Source organism: Mandrillus leucophaeus, unplaced genomic scaffold (genome assembly GCF_000951045.1).
Source record: "Mandrillus leucophaeus isolate KB7577 unplaced genomic scaffold, Mleu.le_1.0 Scaffold257, whole genome shotgun sequence".
NCBI lineage: Eukaryota > Metazoa > Chordata > Mammalia > Primates > Cercopithecidae > Mandrillus > Mandrillus leucophaeus.
In genome coordinates this window covers 483,485-486,662 of record NW_012102665.1, presented here as the reverse complement: position 1 = coordinate 486,662, position 3,178 = coordinate 483,485, and the positions used below count along the sequence as shown (strand labels likewise).

At 40.4% G+C, this 3,178-nt stretch overlaps 1 protein-coding gene across 1 annotated transcript in view; it reads right to left on the bottom strand.

Moving 5' to 3' along the window:
* The window catches only part of RALBP1 (ralA binding protein 1), a 74,741-nt gene that overhangs the window by 25,481 nt on the left and 46,082 nt on the right, over positions 1-3,178 (bottom strand). The window contains exon 4 of the mRNA XM_011983916.1: positions 420-878. Coding sequence (XP_011839306.1) covers positions 420-878 — 459 coding nt within the window. The remainder of the gene's footprint in view (positions 1-419; positions 879-3,178) is intronic.

Below are 3,178 nucleotides of genomic sequence, written 5' to 3'. Positions count from 1 at the left end.
GAGGTTGCAGTGAGCTGAGATCACGCCACTGCACTCCAGCCTGGGTGACAGAGCAAGACTCTGTCTCGAAAACACAAATAAACAAACAAAAGGAAAAAAAAAAAAAAAAACAGGGTCTGAATGCAGCCCTGTTAAGCAGTGCTACCAGTATACTTCACTTTGTTTTAGTCCTGGCTGCTGCAACTACGAACAACTAACGTGAAATCCGTCTAATGGAAGGAAATATAAAAAACCAAATGCTGGAACACCAAAGAAAGGCTGGGGAGAGGGGTGGATTTCTGTGCAACTGGGAGGATCGAGGAAACGAATAAAGCTTAGGATCCAGGCCAAATTGTCCTCACAATATTTTTTCTTCCTTTGAAAAATGAAAGTGAAGTTAATGATTAAAAACCACCAAGTGAAGTGCACATTCCCAGTACCTGATACTCTGTAGATGCCTTCACACTTCATGCCATACTTCTCTACGTAATCTATACATTCACGGAAAACGGCTGGCAGCCGAATGCCATCGTACATCATGGTCCTCTCTACTGCATCAGCCAAAGGAATTCCAAAAATGGGTTTGAGATTTGGAACATCAATCTGAGGCACCTCTGGCTCCTGAATTGGCTTTTTCTTTTTCTTCTTTTCCTTCCACTGTTTAACAACATCAGCTGCTGTCAAGTCTTTCGACTTCTTCTCTTTATGTTTTTCTTCTTTGTGCTTTTCTTCTTTATGCTTTTCTTCTTTGGGTTTCTCTTTTATTTTAAAATCCTTTTCCTTCTTTTTAGAAAAGCTGGGCTTCTTGAAAACATGGATTCCCTTGGACCTCTTCATTTTAGAAGGACTTTCTGCCTCATCTCCAGAGCTATCTTCCTGAAAGGCTGCATAGCCTTCAGCTGCCAAAGACACGGAGACAGTGTAAGTTATATGTTTGTTTAATGTCAAACTGTCCATATACTTTCTAAAAACAGAACCAAAAAACGGTGCCGCCTGGCACCAGCTATCTAGCTTTTCACTTCTTGGCCAATTCCTCCTGGGCACTTCCCAGCAAAGAAATGGGTTTCTTCTTAGTGAAAAAGATGTTGCAGTGACATCTCTTGACCACAAGAGGGGGACAAAGAGATAGAAGTGATCCTTACAGTATTAGGAGGGGAAATAGGTTTTATATATGTGTGTAAGTAGAAATCTGGCAAACCAAACATCAGAGATACACCTGAAAGGTTCTACATAGAGGGCTAATGGAATGAATCCTTTTCTAAAATACAGCGAGAATGCTTTCATCATGTGAGTCATGTCCTCTAACATCCTACAGGTTGAGTATTCCTTATCTGAAATACTTGAGACCAGAAGTGTTTCAAATTTCAGATTTTTCTGGATATTTGCATTATACCAGTTCAGCATCTCTAACCCAAAAATCTGAAATCCAAAATGCTCCAATGAGCATTTCCTCTGAGTGTCATGCCAGTGCTCAAAAGATTCAGATTTTGTAGCATTTTAGATTTTCGGAATAGGGATACTCAACCTGTGTTCACTCTACCTACCCTAGCTTTTCCAACTAAGTGGTGCCTGTCACTTTAGGCAATCTCAAAGCATGACGAACTTTACTCCTGTTGATGTGCTTCAGTTATTCCTCTATCACATTTCACTCTCCTGTCACCAGCTGCTAAGTTCTTTATGGAGACTGCAGCAGGAACTGCAGACTCATTTAAGTAGAGGATTGAACTGGGAAATTCCCTCATCTTTAGATGGTGGCCAAATTCCCTGCATCAGAAAGCTCTGGTTTTCACACACTGACAAATGTGCCCAATTGCTTTACCAACCATGTCACAGTTGTCATAGTTTGGTTTTGTTGTTTTTTTAATATCTGTAACTCTCCTAATTCTTTTCCTTAGCTAGCTACCTTGCAAGCTATTATATAAAAGATAACAGCTATTTCCTAAGTTACCCTCTAACTAAAATACCACGTACCCCACACCAACCAGAATGGCAAGAATCTTAAGGACAAAATACAAAGATGCTTTCGCAAGTGGAATGTCATACATTGCTGGTGAGAAGGTAAACTGGTACAAGCATTCTGGAAGATTGTTTTGCAGGGATCTACTGAAGCTGAAATACACATGGCCTACAAATGAGCAATTCCACTCCCAGGCACACACATAACAGAAATACAAAACATGTACACCACAGAAGCACTATTCATAACAGTCAAAAACTGAAAACCACCCAAACAAGCAGCAGTAGAACAGATTAATAACTCTAACACATAATGCAATGAAACAATATCTAGTGCAAAGATGAACAAATTACTGACACATGGAATAACATGAATTAATCTAACAAACATGTTAAGTTAAAGCTGCCTCCTCACGTATTTTAAGTTTGGCCTAAAGGTTTCTCCGTACATAGTGAACTGTAACCTAACTGTGTAATCCTTCAAAAACAAATCAACTTAAAATATTATGAAGTCCAAAATAAGGAATACTTAAAATAACTTACTTTATTTGCTTTTAACATACTAAAAAGCTATGCTCAAATGACTCATCCTCCCTACTGAATAGGCCCTCAAATAGAATGTATGATGGTATTTACTTAAGATAAATAACTACTTTATTGAAGGTTCCAATAAAGTGTACCCCAGACTGTAATCTACTCTTGTACCAATTACAGAGTTTCGGCCAATCACGGAGGCAACTGTTCAAACTGCTCAAATAAGGCCAATGCCATGCTATAACCAATCCGGCTGTTCATGTACCTCACTTCTGTTTCCTGTGTGTCACTTTACATTTTCTGTCCATAAATATGTTACCATGTGGCAGCACCAGTCACTCTAAACCTATTCTGGTTTAGGGGCTACTGGATTCCCTAATCGTTCTTTGCTCAATTAAACTCTGTTAAACTGGCCAGGCGGGGTGGCTCATGCCTGTAATTCCAGCACTTTGGGAGGCTGAGGTGGGCGGATCACTTGAGGTCAAGAGTTTGAGACCAGCCTCGCTAACATGGTGAAACCCTGCCTCTACTAAAAATACAAAAATTAGCCAGGCATGGTGGCGGGTGCCTGTAATCCCAGCTACTTGGGAGGCTGAGGCAGAAGAATCACTTGAACCTGGGAGGCAGAGGTTGCAGTGACCCGTGATCGCACCACTGCACACTACAGCCTGAGCAACAGAGCAAGACTGTCTCAAAAAAAAAAAAAAAA